The sequence below is a fragment of the Trichomonas vaginalis genome, chromosome V, assembly GCF_026262505.1.
Source record: "Trichomonas vaginalis G3 chromosome V, whole genome shotgun sequence".
In the NCBI taxonomy this organism is placed as follows: domain Eukaryota; phylum Parabasalia; order Trichomonadida; family Trichomonadidae; genus Trichomonas; species Trichomonas vaginalis.
Genome location: NC_067207.1, coordinates 29,169,045 through 29,184,274, shown reverse-complemented (window position 1 = coordinate 29,184,274; position 15,230 = coordinate 29,169,045). Strand labels below are relative to the sequence as shown.

The following is a 15,230-nucleotide window of genomic DNA, read 5'->3' as shown; positions in this document are numbered from 1 at the left end:
GGAGAATTTGGAGTTCCTAGCATGAGTATGTTAAGTGGACAGTAGAGAAATTTGGTAGCAATGCATAACGGTTGCAATATTTTCGGGTAATTCAGAATAGGATCTGTTTGAGCATAAAGAGATGCAATATTATTGGATCTCTAATCATTTAAGCCATGCATCTTGTGATTTCAAAGCGTGTTGTGTCTCTGTTCCGCTCACTAAAAATGTAAAAAAAAATTTGACTATTATCCACCTTAGGGCAAGCAGTTTATATATGACTTGCTCAATTTGATGTGAATAAAGTACATATATCTCAGGAACTCTAGTACTTGATGTTCTCGCTATATGGATGGCTTTTTTGCATAATTTTTGGTGAGAGAAATATTAATTAATTCCATGATGACAAATTTCTTCGTGAAATCGCATGACAACTTCATAAAAGCAGATTCTAGAAGATGAATATAATATACGGGACCTTCATTATATTAACCATTGATTTAAAACTATATAAATCATATCTGTAGATGCAAAAATGGCAATTATTTTTCCCAGGATGAATTTAAGTTGATCTTTAAATATTATAAATAGCTGTACATAATGTTTATGTATGCATATTGAATTAGCTTTTCTCTGTTGTTATGCAATTTTTTTGCCAAATTTGTCTCAACTTGTTAATCAATAAAAAATTTATTTTCATTGAAAGTTATATTTCATTATATTAAATGAGAATAGTAGAAATTTGGATGCAAATCAAGAAAAAGATAGTTTTATTCAATAAGAGTCATAACATTTTCTATAAATTGTAATTCGACAGTAAATCGTGGCAAGGGTGAACTTTACTAGTGTCTTATAGGTAGTCATCATTGTCATATATTCACTCAGTAAATATTCTGTAAATTAGCTTACAAGAAATCCATTGAATTCTCGAACACTAACGATTAATGCTTAAATGTATACTAAAAATCATTGTAAAAACAAATAAATGCTATAGGAAACTGGATAAATTTTTTTTGGGTTGAATAGGGACTGTAATTCTCAATAGTAATGTTTAAACTTTCTAATATTGTGGTATTTTGAGAAGTGGTAAAAACATTGCTTTGAATTCAAGATATGTGGAACTATAAATTTCGAAAAACTGAATTTATGAGGATTGCATGTCAACGAGTACAATGTATCATTGTATAACAGTTACATATATTGACTTGTTCTGATTTAACAATTGGATAAAGCAGAATTTTGTTTCGCGCTTAGAAGTGAAATTGAATGATGAACGTTTAATAATTTTTGGAATGCTTATTCTTTTCTTTATAAAATCTTTAGAAACATGGGATAATTATAGCGCACCTAACTATAAGTATGGTGCTACATTAAACAACGATCATTTTGGCCCGCAATATAAGATATTAGCCGATGAATCTTTGGATGATTCTTCATCGTCTTCGTCTTCATCATCATCTTCATCATCTGAAGATATAGAAACACCTCCACCAACTCCTACAGCTTCCCTTCATCCAACTCCTACAGCTACACCAACACCAAGAACTCCTTCTCCTACTGAATCAACACCATCTCCTTCTCGAACTATCAGCCCTTCTAGAAGCATTTCTCCATCACCGTCAATAAGTTTAATTCCGACACCTGCTGAAACAACACCTGCAAATACACCAACAGAATCTCAAACACCAATTATTACGTTTAACCCTATTCAGTATCCTGACTCTTCGCCTGTATTTACGCTATTTCTAATAATCTTCGGTGGTGTAGTACTTGTTATAGCTGCTGTAGCATTGATATTCATATTTTCTCAATTTGGTGATGCTATGGCACCACTTCTAGCTGATGTCGAACTTTAATTTTATTGCATAGTTTCCTTATATTACTCTTTTGTTTGTATATTTTTGCTAAATATTGTTTACATATTTGTTCTATCTACAAAGCATTTGCATAATCATAAGTTTTTGAAATCAGAATTTCATTATCGAGGTTATTTACCTCATTGAATTACAAAATGATTGATTTTTGTAAGCTATAACTAAGTTGATAGTTCGTTCTGTATCCAATGACAATAACAGAAAATTTTGAAAATTGTCTTTGAAATCTTTCAAATTTTATATCATTTTATGCACTACATACTATCATAAGATATTTTTATAATTTCCAGTTTTATTTTTTATATCCATGTTTACAATTTTATCGTACCCCTAAATCCAAAGATTTTCTAAATTAAAGTGTTGCTAGCACAAGGAGATATGGAAACAAACGTTGATAATCTCAACGAATTCGATCATGTTTCTGGGGAGAATGGTCTTACAATGACTTTCCCTCAGCCAGTTACACTAGAAAAGAAAACAAAGCGTGATTCTTCATCGTTACCTTCACAAATTACACAGGCAAAAGCCAATATGGCTAAGTATTGCCTCGAGAAGCAGTTTAAGGACTTTTTTACCAATGACAAGCAGATGCGTCAAAAAAATGTTAGAAATCGTTCTATGAGCATTCCTAAACTAAACGACGTACACATTCCAGATGAAGAAGTACCTGTCAAAAGACTTAATCGTAGAACACTCAAAGTTGAGCAGTTCGAAAAATTAAAAATTATAGGTAGAGGATCATTCGGTGAAGTATGGCTTGTTCGAGACAAGGAAGATCAACATATTTACGCTATGAAGGTCTTAAAGAAAAAAGAACTCGTAGAAAAAAATCAAATTTTAAATACAATTGTCGAAAAAGATTTTATGGTCCAAAATGATAACCCATGGGCTGTCCAGTTATACTATGCATTTCAGGATAGTAGATGTCTGTATTTTGTGATGGAATTCTTGCCAGGCGGTGATTTAATGACTTTATTAATAAATAGAAATATTTTAACAGAAACAGAGACGAGATTCCTCATAGCAGAGACAATACTTGCTGTAAATTGTGTTCACAAGCAAGGTTTCATTCACAGAGATATTAAACCAGATAATTTACTACTTACGAAAAATGGACATGTCAGACTTACCGATTTTGGACTTAGTACAAAAATGGATCGTTACAGCGATCCAATTGTTCAACTTATCGATGAAATTACTGATGCATTTAATGAATCAGGAAATTCTAGTACTCCGCAATCAGTTATCAATAGATTATATTACCAGAAGATGCATTCTTCAGAAAGGCATGCTCAAGTATGCTCAGCTGTTGGAACTACCGATTATATTGCTCCAGAAGTATTATTAAAGCAGCCTTACGGCCCAAGCGTCGATTATTGGTCGATAGGTGCTATAATGTTCGAAATGATATATGGATATGCACCTTTTTCTTCACAAACTCAAAGAACGACCGCAACAAAAATTATTCATTTCAAGGAAACCCTTGAATTCCCATCCAAACCCCCTGTATCGACTGAGGCAATTTCTCTGATGAGAGGTTTGCTCACAGATGCAGATCATAGACTTAATTTCGAGGAAATCAAATCACATCCGTTCTTTTCTTCAGTAGATTGGGACAATCTCTTCAACTCTGTTTCTCCATGCATTCCTACATTGGAAAGTGATCTTGATACCTCTCATTTTGATGTTTTTGAACCTCTTCCTGAAGAGGAAGCAAGGCCTAAATCTCCTCATGATAAGGAGGTTGAGGATCTCGCTAATATCGCTTTCATGGGATTTTCGTATAACAAAAAAGCAAGTTCTCTCTTGCAATTTTGTCCTATTACCTCTAATGAAAGCCGTTATTAATTATTCGTAATGTTTTGTTTGTTATTAACTTTAAAATTTTGTTTTAATGCAAATTTTTTGATTTATGCTTGGTTTTGTATCAAATATCGAAAAAATTGAAAAAAATAACTGAAGAGTTATCAACAGAAATGAGAGAAAAATGCTTTTCATATTGATAAATTACCGGAAAATCATACAAACAGTTTAAAATAGACTAAGCAACAAAAAATAATATGTCAATAGTAAGAGGTAATGGATTAAATTATACCAGTTTGCAACAGTTCTGATCAACAGACTCATATGAATAGTATGAGCAGGATTCTTCTCCATCCCATTTCTCTTTTGCAATTAGGCAATAATCCAACAATTTCACTGGGCGAGGGAAATGCTTAAAGTACATGACATCACGCATATGATGTTTTATTTGGTTAATTTCTATGTGTGATCTTTTATCTTTTTGTTCAATTTTGAAAGGTTCTCCGAAAGAATCAATTGCAACATCAGCAATATAAGGTAGGTAACCTGGCACAAGTTCCAAGCTCATCGAAGAATATGAAATTGTGGTCTCTGATGCCATGAAAAAACAATGATGATGATGTAAAAAATATTTTCTAATTGAATGCCTTAAATATCACAAAAAAACTACTATTGTATTGAATTTTGATTATATCGTTTGAATAGATTAATCACTATTGTATATATATTAAATAAAATTCGATAAATTTCAGATCAATAAGAAAAGAATCTTTTTGAAAATCAAAAAAAATGCATTTATTTCTTCTTAAATAGTTTTGGTCTATGTAACATAATTAAAATCCGTTGAAAAAATCGTGGAAAAGAATAAATTTGAGGCAATGAAATGAATTTATTTGATTTACCCACGAAAACTGACAAAACTATCAATTCTATTTATTTTTAATTGAAAAATTAAATATTGATGAGAATGTAGTATATTATCTTCAATAGCAAAATTTCGGTTTATCACAAAAAATTGAAATTATTCAAAATCGCATCATCTTTATTGAAAAAATAAATTCTAACCAACACGATTTTGATCTATGAGATATCATTTTTAAATTTGAAAATTCTGTAGTTTACAAAAATTTTTTCATCAAGATATTTCATCATTTTGCTCGCGAGCTTCATTTTTATTCTAATGAAAATCATCTTCGAATGTACCAGAATAAGAATAGTATCTTATGTAAGAACGTTATTTCGCACCATGCGAAATGAGAACCTTTTCAGTTTTTGTATGTGAAAGAAGTTTTGCAATACAAAGTGCAGTTTCTCCATATTTATTTTTTTCATCAATATTTGCACCATGTGAAATGAGAACTTCGGCAATTTTTTCACAATTATCCCGTGCTGCATAATGAAGGGCGGTTTTTCCATCTTTAGTTTTCTCATTAACATTTGCACCATGTGATACGAGAATTTCGGCAATTTCTTTATAACTATTCCGTGCTGCAATATGAAGTGCGGTTTCTCCATCTTCATCTTTTTCATTCATATTTGCACCATGTGAAATGAGAACTTCGGCAATTTTTTTACTATTATTCCGTGCTGGAATATAAAGTGCGGTTTCTCCATCTTTATTTTTTTCATTGATATTCGCACCATGTGAAATGAGAACTTCAGCAGTTTCTTTACAATTTTGCCGTGCTGCAATATGAAGTGCTGTTTCTCCACCATTATTTTTAATATTCATATTCGCACCATGTGAAATGAGAACTTCGGCAATTTTTTCACAATTATCCCGTGCTGCATAATGAAGGGCGGTTTTTCCATCTTTAGTTTTCTCATTAACATTTGCACCATGTGATACGAGAATTTCGGCAATTTCTTTATAACTATTCCGTGCTGCAATATGAAGTGCGGTTTCTCCATCTTCATCTTTTTCATTCATATTTGCACCATGTGAAATGAGAACTTCGGCAATTTTTTTACTATTATTCCGTGCTGGAATATAAAGTGCGGTTTCTCCATCTTTATTTTTTTCATTGATATTCGCACCATGTGAAATGAGAACTTCAGCAGTTTCTTTACAATTTTGCCGTGCTGCAATATGAAGTGCTGTTTCTCCACCATTATTTTTAATATTCATATTCGCACCATGTGAAATGAGAACTTCGGCAGTTTCTTTAATATTATGCCATGCTGCAATATGAAGTGCTGTTTCTCCATCTTTATTTTTTTCATCGATATTTGCACCATGTGAAATGAGAACTTCAGCAGTTTCTTTACAATTTTGCCGTGCTGCAATATAAAGTGCTGTTTCTCCATCTTTATTTTTTTATCGATATTCGCACCATGTGAAATGAGAACTTCAGCAGTTCCTTTATTATTTTGCTGTGCCGCAATATGAAGTGCTGTTTCTCCATCTTTATTTTTTTCATCGATATTCGCACCATGTGAAATGAGAACTTCAGCAGTTTCTTTACAATTTTGCCGTGCTGCAATATAAAGTGCTGTTTCTCCATCTTTATTTTTTTTATCGATATTCGCACCATGTGAAATGAGAACTTCAGCAGTTTCTTTACAATTTTGCCGTGCTGCAATATGAAGTGCTGTTTCTCCATCTTTATTTTTTTCATCGATATTTGCACCATGTGAAATGAGAACTTCAGCAGTTCCTTTATTATTTTGCTGTGCCGCAATATGAAGTGCTGTTTCTCTATAATTATTTGTTTTATTGATGTTTGCACCATGTGAAAGGAAGTATTCGATAAGAGACGGAATATTAAACATTGGTGAATAAACAAAGCATTGGCCAAAATTATTAGTTTGATCGAAATAAACTAAAAATGCTTCAAGATTATTGTAATTTTCACAGTATTCTAAATAGATCATAATATCATATTCATTCTTCAAGAATGTAACAAAATCAATGTTGTGTGAAATAATTGCATATTCCATGCATTTTTCATTTGGTTTTTGATATTTCAAACATTCACTCATGATCTCTGGATTTCCACCTAAAAATGAAAGTTCGAGACATTGTTGAGTTATATTTGAGCCGAATTTCGTTCTTAATAACTTGAAACAATCAACAGCTCCATGGTAACAACATAATTCAAGCAATGAATATCTTCCGTCAGTAGATAGATATAATTTGCTTTCAAGTTTTTGATTTTTATCAAATCCATCTCTTTCCGTGAATATGATGAAACTTTCTTTGTCATTATTCATAATTGCTCTGTATATTGTATTCTCTGTATGAATAGCGAGATAATTAAAATCATCTTTTTGGAAGTCATCAGATTTGTCTAATTTAATTCCATATTCTTTGTAAAACAGGAAGTTTGAAATAAATATGAGATTTTTGACCTCTTTGACATGGTATTCATCAGATATGAGTTTGGCAAGATATATATTTATAAATATGACTTTGCATAGCGATTATTATACGGAATGAGATTTAAAATGTCTTTTATCATATCTTCGGGAGGATATTTATTTGAATCAATCATTTCTGTTTTGAAAATTTTGTAAATCGAGTTTAATTCTTCTTCTTTTTCCTTTCTCAACTGATACAACGCATTGTACATATCGATATAGTAGTTATAGGTACTTCGCAATTCGCTGTATTTGTTTGGATAAACGTCTTGGTCGGACATTAGTAATTTTTAGAAAGGACATATTTTGGTTTTACTATATAAATACTACTTAAATTTATTAGAAGATAAAAAAAATCCTATGTTATGCATGCGGAAAACAGTGACCATAATAGTAGTATGATAGGAAGGGTTGTGTGACTTTTTTTGTTGCATCTATATATAGACGATACATTAAAATATTTATATACTAAACACATTAATTTTAAAATAATTTATTTCATCTTTTATAAAAGAAGCTATATATAGATGATGTCAGATATTCCGCGATTAATTAAACATTGTTTAAATCCTGAATGAAAGATTCACTACCATAATGAAATAAAAAAATTTTTAAAAAATAAACTTTAAAAATTCATGTCTTACATTTTTGAATAATTTATTTTTAATTCGTATGAAATGAGCGTCAAAACTAACAACGTTAAAAAATTAGGATTCACAAACGAGGAAATAAAGGATATATTAGATGAGATGTGTTATGAAGTTAGTAAATATTATTTAAGAAATTGTCAAAAATTTGCCGAGTTATTAAATGATTTAGATTATGATGGAAAAATGAATAAAGATGATGTTATAAATTTCTTATATCCTACATCTGAAGAAGAAAAACCAAAAGAACCTGATGTTTTCCCTGAATATTATGAAGAACGGATTAAAGATGATGATGAATACGATGAAATTGAAAAACTGAAAAAAATAAGAGATGAAATAGATGAAAAAATTAAGGAATTAAGAGAAGTTGAAAAATATAATGAAAATGAAGTAGAGGGTTTAATGAATATCCCAGCTTCAGAATCAGCAGTTCAGAAATCTCATGAAGAAAGATATAAAAATTATGTCTCAGAATCAACACAAAATTTATTAGATGGCGAAATAGATGAAACACTTTCAGAAGAAGGTACTAAATTTATTCGTAAACATAAGTTACAAGTTATTGATAATGAAGAATACCCCTGTATCCTACTTTCACCACCTTTAGATTCCGAAAAATTCAAAAAAGCTCTTAAAAATGTGACATATGCAACTAATACGATTAAGAAAGAAGATCATGATATTTACACAAATTATTATTTAAATAAATGCACAGGTGTTGATAAAGTTTTTGATTTATTAGATAAAATATCAAAAGAAACCATTGGAACCTATAAAATTTTGTGTGATTGTGGTTTCATTATTGAAGATACCAATAATGTTTCATATGAAAGAACAGCACCGAAGGAAGACGAAGTGGAAAGGTCTATACCATTCGTTATTAAGAACATAAAAGATATGAAAACTTATAAACATTATATTTATTCATTTATTTCAGAAAAAATGGAAGCAACCCATAAAACATCTTCTCATCATTTTATAGCTATTCATACATTCCTTTTCAAAGTTGTGAAATTAAATAAGACAGGAATTAGATTTAATGTATCAGGGTACGCATTCTTGAGTAAATTAAAATGTATTCGTCACGTCGCAGATGATAAAAATTTATGTGTTCTTAATTCATTTTATGGACTTTAAAAAAATAAACTTTATTTTTATTTTTTAATTTTTTATTCTTACATAAATGAACAAAAACGGAACAGCTAAAATGAATGATAATCAAATAAGAGCAGAAGGTAGAAGGTTATTTAAACGCTTCTATAACATTCCTGATGGTGTTAATCCTAAAACTCGTAGAAGCTATTTAAATGAAGCAATAGATTCATATGAAGGGTTTGACATTTCATCAGAAAGTGAGAGATTAGCGAGAATGTTAAATGTTAATATTGATTTCTATTATTGTGATCCTCAACCAGAAGACGTGGACATAAATAAGGTAGACTTTCCATTAGTGGAATCAATAATGATAGATCCAGAATTTGAAACAATAAATATTTTATTAACACAGAGTCCATGTGGAAAACTTCACGCTGACAGAATAACAGACGTTGAAGCACTCACCGGCTATAGAGTTTGTCCATATTGTAAAGAAGAAGTTTATTCTATCCGTGATGATCCAGAAAGGAAAAACCAAAGAAGATTTTTAAAGCATTGTGAGAAATGTAAAGAAAATAATGGAAGATTAATTCAAGACGTTCAGTTGCAAAAGACACAGCAACCATATGCACCACATATTACGAAACAGAAGATATATCAGTGGTTATTAGCTCACAATTTGCAGAATATTATAAACCGACAAGATTTATATTACTTTTGACTTTGAAACATTAGAGACTAAAGAAGAATTACAACTTTCTGAGTGTGCAACTTTGAATGCTTACTTAAAACCATTCATGGTATCATCAACGGTTAAATTAAATGATAAAACATATACGAGGAATTTTTGCTTAACTTCAAGTGATTCTTTTATTTCTGATTGGATTGAGTTTTTATTTTCAACCTGTTCATTAGTTGCTAAATCAAATATTGAACAATATGAAGAATTAATGAAGTCGCAAACGGACCAAACGGCGGGGACTTTGTCTCATACATTAATGAAAAACAGAAGGAAGCATTTAAAGAACTTCTAGATGAGGAATTCAATAAAGTGAATATCATAGGTTTTAATTCGGGAAAGTTTGATTTAAATTTAATTCTTCGTGATTTAAACACTGCAAAATGGAAAATAAAATCAATGCTGGGTTCATCTTCACAATTTAAGCAAATCATTGTAAAGAAAACAAACGTTCCATATGAATTGAGATTTATTGACATCAGAAATTATATAGCGGGTGGACATTAGACAATTCACTCAAGATTTCGGAAACAATAAATCACGTGTTAAATCCTTTTTCCCTTATCAATTCATCACATGGGAAAATTACGAAGAAGAATTATATAAAGTGGAACCATTCACTCAAGATTCATTTTATTCAGCATTAACCAAGAAACTATATCAGATAGTGATTATCAAATATATCTCAATGATGCTAAAAATTTTAAGAATAGATTAGAATATTTTATTCATTATTGCAATAAAGATGTTGAAATTATGATTGACCCAATTGATAAAATTATTGAAGAAACATTTGTTTATAAAATTGATATGCTTCATAATCTTTCTTTATCATCGAATGCTTCAATGATTCGTTACGCTTTAGCATATAAAGACTTTAATCCTAATGAAAAATATCCTGAGGAAGAGATAGAATCAAGTTTTGAATTAACGAAAAAGTATTGGAAATATAAAATTGAATCATATAAGAAACAAGATGAAAAAGCAGAAAGGGATAGTAAAAATAATGTTTCAATGGATGATTTTCAATACTATCACGATTTAATCCTTTCATCTAAATGTAAAATGTGTGGTAAAGCGTTTACATATGCAAATAAACCAACATTGGATAGAATCGATAATGAAAAACCACATACTAAAAGAAAATTGTCAGTTAATGTGTTGTTATTGCAATGTCGTAAAATCAAATAAAGATGAAGATGTTCAACGTTTAAGAATCAATTTAAGAAATTATGCATTAAAAAATAATTTACCAATGACTTTAGATTCAGTTGAAGCTTATCACATTCTCCGTAATGGAATTACTGGTGGCTTATCAAATGTTTCAACATCGTGTAATCTTAAAGGAATCACGCACATTAATAAACTTTCATATAGTCCAGAAACTAAAACTGTATCAAATGAGGACACCACCAACATTATGACTCATTTCGTTGGAGTTGATTTTAATTCATTATATCCTTCATCATTTTCATCTAATCCTCATGATTTCATTCAATATACTGACCATAAAATGTATATGCCGGGAAGATTGAATGGTGTTATCATTTGTGATACAGCAACAAAGAAAGCAAAAGCACTGGGAATAATTAAGAAGAAAAATACTTTATTCGTGGCTGAAGTAAAGGGTCACATTGATGAAAAATACATTAATGATTACATAAACTTTTTACCGATAATAAGAAACTTAGATATTATCACAGATGAAAAAACAATTGGCAGTTTTATGTATAATTACATGAAATCAAACAATCTACCGGTTGACCAGAAACAGAGGAAATTAACTCAGTTAGCATCAACACACAACCAATATCAACCATTTTCTTCTTATTATCTTTGGTATCTAATAGACAGATTTCATTTTATCATCGATGACATTCAATCAATTTTAACATTTACTAAAAACACTTGTTTTTAATGAATTTGCGAACAAATTTATGAACGAAAGACAAAAGGCTGAATTAGAAGGAAATAAAGGAAAAAGTTTATTTTGCAAGATTTCACTTAATGGATCATATGGTTACGATGCAATGAATACACAAAATTACGCAAAGACTAAAATAATGAATGCACAGAAGGCACGCGTTGTATGTATGTCAAATAAGTTTAAAAACATAAGAGAAATAGGTGAAGATACATATCAAGTGATGCTTAAAGATAGATTTTATAGATGTGATACATGTTTACAAGAGGCATTCTTCACTTTAGATAATGCTAAATACTGGTATTTGGTTTTCATTTATGATTTTTATGTATAAATGCATGGATGTTAATCGTTTTCATTTCATTGAAGGTGATACTGATTCATCTTATTGGGCAATCGCTGGCGACCCAAATCTTCCTAACACTCAAGCATTTCAAGCAATTGTTACCGATAAAAAATTTTATGATAAAAACATTTTCAAATTCGCACCATTTGATTTCTTCTGTTTTGATGAGAAATTTAAACCTAAATTAAAGAATAAAGCTGAAGAAAAAGCACATGAGAAAAAATTATTGGGTTTAGCAATTGAGAAACAAGGTGATAACATGGTTGCTTTATGTCCTAAGTGTTATACATCATTCAACGGTTCAATTGATGGGAGTGATTTTAAAAAGATTGCACAAAAAATGAAGGGTGTTAGTTTAAGACAAAATAAGCAATTAACACCTAAAAAATATTTGGATATAATAAATGATAAAGTGATATTTGATGGTCAAAATATTAATTTACAACTTAAAAACGGGTCAATGACTCGCTTAACAATTGGTAAGACTGCATTAACAGGAGCACACACTAAGGCCGTATGTTGTGAAAATGGATGTTGTATGCCATTTATTTAATACAATTTAAAATTTTATTTTTAATGAAATGCCACAGAAGAGACAAAAGGAACCGTTAATGATGGTTTTGATACTATGATTCAAAGAGGTGGGCACCCTTAAACATTTATTTTATTTTTATATAAATGGATAACACAGATTTAAAAATTTTAATTGATGATTTAGTATTTAATCAAAATTTTCTTGATTATTATGAATTAAAATCATATCTCCAAAAATATAATAATAATATAACGGGTGATGATATGGAATATTATTATCCATATTATAAAAATGAAATTTTGAAATATCATAATAAAATAATTTCTGAAATTAAAGACAAAATTAAAAATAATGAATATACAAAGGGAAAAACTAAATCACAACTTAAACAGTTGAAAGATTTCAAAAATAAAGTATTAACAGAAGAAGATATTGATGAATTATATAATTTATATAATCCTGAGCCGCAAAAGCCAAAGGAACAAAAACAAAAGGAACAAAACGCCCAGGTCCTTCAGACCATAAATGATGCACAAGCTTTAATTTATGATTCATTAGTTAAACCATATTCAGCCCGACTTTTAAATGAAGATCAACTTTTGGAATTCATCCTTCAACATAAACTCGAAGCGGGAAAGTATATCAAACCTTTATATACAGCATATTTAAAACAAATGAATAGAATACATCCAGAATTAATGAAGGGGGGAATGAATTCCAAAACTTCATCCAAAATCAAAGCAGATAAAATTAAACCACTTGCAACACCAAAACCTCCAACGACAGTACCTCCTCCTCCTTCAGTTAATCCTTCATCATTCACTTTATTATATCCATTTCAAACATTAAAGAAGCAAAAAGATTTTAAAAAGGATTTCAAGATATTAAATAAACCAATTGACCCGAAAATTCAACCGTTAAAGGAAAAATTTAGTCGCCCTTCATTTGCTCCATATCCATATTCATACGAAATCGATCATCTGGAATATTCAAAAGGAAACGTTACTTATTTATTTGCCATTAACATTAACACTAGATATTTATATTGCATTCCAGTGAAAGGGAAAACAGAACAGGAAACAAGAAGAGCTATTCAATACTTACTAGATCATGAAAGAGTAGATAATATCAGGGGTGATGGTGATAAAGGATTTCAGGCAACTATGACTCATTATTTCCCACAAATTAATTTTTTCTTTTCATCCTCTCCATATACGTTTCATAATAAAATAGTTGATGCGGTAATGAGAACTCTTAGAGATGCGTTAGGGGTTAACGGTCAGATATACTGGGATGGAAATCATGACTCCATCATACAGCAGTTAGTATATTATTACAATAATACATGGCATAGAACAATAAACATGAAACCAGTGGAAATGAAAAATGATATTTCAAAAGAATGGGAATATATTAGAAAGCAAATGGAAAGGTTGAATGATGTTAAACGTGAACAAATTAATTCGGGGCTCATGAATTTTAAACAAGGGGATAAAGTTTTGATTCATCTCGATTATGGAAAAACTGATAAATCAATGACAAAAAGAAGACGAAGATTTGACACAATAGCTGAATTTGTTAGATATATTAACGGCAATGCATTAGTTGAAGTTGACAATAAATTAATAGAAATTCCAATTTATTTTATTACCCCATTATATTTAAATAATATTTAATTTTTTTAATTCGTAAGAAATGAGTGACAACGAAGCAGCCAAGAGTCCAGACGATGAATATAAAAAGAAACTAAACAGAATTAAATCAAAAATATGCTATTACAAAAAGAAGCCACAATGTGATGGGGTTGATGCCTATAAAACTAATGGAACTGAAAACGATAAGGAAATAATCGAAAAATTAGAAACTTACCGTTCAATCCTTAAACTGAGTGAAGCAAAAATAAAAGAATTTAATAGAATAAATAAATTGATTGGAAGAGATGAATTTAATAAAGATGAATTTTTAAACTCTATCCAAATTTAATTTTTATTCCTCTTTGACAACATCTCTCTTTCCATCATTACTGCATAACCACATTTTCTCAGTTTTAGTGGTTTGTTATTTTTAGCAAATTCTTGCATCATTTTTATCATTTCCTCCCTTGTTATGATTCGTGGTAAATTTTGAGCTTGTGGGGTATTCATTTATGATAAAAATAAAAATTTGTCATAAACGACCAAAAATATATTTTATCGTTAATGTTTTCAGGTTATTCAATAATTAATTATTTTTGAAGAACTGAAGGTGCTACCATGTTACCATGTGCTACCAGGTTAATTAACTTCTCTGAAAAAATGAGACAACATGACATTTAGACAACAACACAGGAGGAAGGCAGTTATGAATTATTTTTGAAGAACTGAAGGTGCTACCATGTTACCATGTGCTACCAGGTTAATTAACTTCTCTGAAAAAATGAGACAACATGACATTTAGACAACAACACAGGAGGAAGGCAGTTATGAATTATTTTTGAAGAACTGAAGGTGCTACCATGTTACCATGTGCTACCAGGTCATTTAACTTCTCTGAAAAAATGAGACAACATGACATTTAGACAACAACACAGGAAATATATTTTATCGTATATGTTTTGTCATGACTTCATCGTAAATGATTTGTCAAACATGAACGTATATGTTTTGTCATGACTTCATCGTATATGTTTTGTCATGATTTCATCGTATATGTTTTGTCAAACATGAACGTATATGTTTTGTCAAGACTTCTTCATCGTAATGAGTGTAAATGACCCAAAAATAATGTTTAGGTGAAGAGGTGAGATTTCACCTAATTTTTCACCTCATTGAATTTACATGATTTCATCGTAATGAACGTAAATGACCCAAAAATAATGTTTAGGGTAGAAGGGTAGATCTAACCTGATATCTAACCTCATGAATTTTCATGAATTTTATATATTAA

General features: G+C 30.1%; 7 protein-coding genes and 2 pseudogenes across 9 annotated transcripts, besides 1 other annotated feature; 5 read left to right on the top strand and 4 right to left on the bottom strand.

Annotated features, from left to right (window-relative positions):
• Positions 1–1,096: 1,096 nt before the first annotated feature.
• TVAGG3_0423570 (uncharacterized protein) lies at positions 1,097–1,855 on the top strand (the record flags this gene model as incomplete). Its single annotated transcript, XM_001302044.1, has 1 exon — positions 1,272–1,835. The coding sequence occupies one exon, from the start codon at positions 1,272–1,274 to the stop codon at positions 1,833–1,835; it is 564 nt and encodes a 187-aa protein (XP_001302045.1).
• A 376-nt stretch (positions 1,856–2,231) lies between these two features.
• On the top strand, positions 2,232–3,701 carry TVAGG3_0423550 (STKc ROCK NDR like domain-containing protein; the record flags this gene model as incomplete). Its single annotated transcript, XM_001302045.2, has 1 exon — positions 2,232–3,701. One exon carries the CDS (start codon positions 2,232–2,234, stop codon positions 3,699–3,701), a length of 1,470 nt encoding a protein of 489 aa, XP_001302046.1.
• A 241-nt stretch (positions 3,702–3,942) lies between these two features.
• On the bottom strand, positions 3,943–4,257 carry TVAGG3_0423560 (uncharacterized protein; the record flags this gene model as incomplete). Its single annotated transcript, XM_001302046.1, has 1 exon — positions 3,943–4,257. One exon carries the CDS (start codon positions 4,255–4,257, stop codon positions 3,943–3,945), a length of 315 nt encoding a protein of 104 aa, XP_001302047.1.
• Positions 4,258–4,890: 633 nt separating this feature from the next.
• Positions 4,891–5,190, bottom strand: TVAGG3_0423540 (Ankyrin repeat family; the record flags this gene model as incomplete). Its single annotated transcript, XM_001302047.1, has 1 exon — positions 4,891–5,190. One exon carries the CDS (start codon positions 5,188–5,190, stop codon positions 4,891–4,893), a length of 300 nt encoding a protein of 99 aa, XP_001302048.1.
• Positions 5,191–5,780: 590 nt separating this feature from the next.
• TVAGG3_0423530 (spectrin binding) lies at positions 5,781–6,869 on the bottom strand (the record flags this gene model as incomplete). Its single annotated transcript, XM_001302048.1, has 1 exon — positions 5,781–6,869. The coding sequence occupies one exon, from the start codon at positions 6,867–6,869 to the stop codon at positions 5,781–5,783; it is 1,089 nt and encodes a 362-aa protein (XP_001302049.1).
• A 185-nt stretch (positions 6,870–7,054) lies between these two features.
• TVAGG3_0423520 (spectrin binding) lies at positions 7,055–7,297 on the bottom strand (the record flags this gene model as incomplete). Its single annotated transcript, XM_001302049.1, has 1 exon — positions 7,055–7,297. One exon carries the CDS (start codon positions 7,295–7,297, stop codon positions 7,055–7,057), a length of 243 nt encoding a protein of 80 aa, XP_001302050.1.
• Positions 7,298–7,730: 433 nt separating this feature from the next.
• Positions 7,731–15,230: part of a mobile genetic element that runs on past the window's edge.
• TVAGG3_0423500 lies at positions 8,850–10,044 on the top strand (annotated as a pseudogene). The gene has a single exon. A coding segment is annotated over exon 1 (1,195 nt).
• On the top strand, positions 11,438–12,323 carry TVAGG3_0423490 (annotated as a pseudogene). Its single transcript has one exon. A coding segment is annotated over exon 1 (886 nt).
• TVAGG3_0423480 (uncharacterized protein) lies at positions 12,449–13,626 on the top strand (the record flags this gene model as incomplete). The annotated part of the gene is made up of 1 exon (XM_051233501.1): positions 12,449–13,626. A coding segment is annotated over one exon (1,178 nt), but the record flags the coding sequence as incomplete, so codon positions are not given.